The sequence below is a fragment of the Penaeus monodon genome, chromosome 30 (assembly GCF_015228065.2).
Source record: "Penaeus monodon isolate SGIC_2016 chromosome 30, NSTDA_Pmon_1, whole genome shotgun sequence".
NCBI classification, from domain to species: domain Eukaryota; kingdom Metazoa; phylum Arthropoda; class Malacostraca; order Decapoda; family Penaeidae; genus Penaeus; species Penaeus monodon.
In genome coordinates this window covers 13,339,971-13,340,247 of record NC_051415.1, presented here as the reverse complement: position 1 = coordinate 13,340,247, position 277 = coordinate 13,339,971, and the positions used below count along the sequence as shown (strand labels likewise).

Sequence of the window (277 nt, the reverse complement as noted above, 5' to 3'; positions counted from 1 at the left end):
AGACGTGAGGTAACCTTCTGGTGTATAATTGATGCCCACAATACCAAGTAGTGGAATGCTTGAGAATATGCTGCTGTAGAGCCACGTAGCTATTATTATCACCAGCACCTGGATGGGAGCACAAAGAGGTAGTGATCATGCTAAGTGCTACGGTATTTTCTGAAGAGAGATGTGTTTTTTTTTCCTCTCTCTATCTTTCTCATTTTTTTAAAAATTTGAGGGTGGCTATGTGAGAGAGGGTTCTATGTGTAGGTGTGAAGGTTCTGTGAGTACTTTC

The 277-nt window shown here is 41.2% G+C and overlaps 1 protein-coding gene across 1 annotated transcript in view; it reads right to left on the bottom strand.

The window, feature by feature from the left end:
- Positions 1-277, bottom strand: part of LOC119592354 — a gene marked incomplete in the record, with an annotated part of 36,040 nt that overhangs the window by 34,646 nt on the left and 1,117 nt on the right. The window contains 1 exon segment of the mRNA XM_037941181.1: positions 45-108. Within this exon segment, the coding sequence (XP_037797109.1) occupies positions 45-108 (64 nt within the window).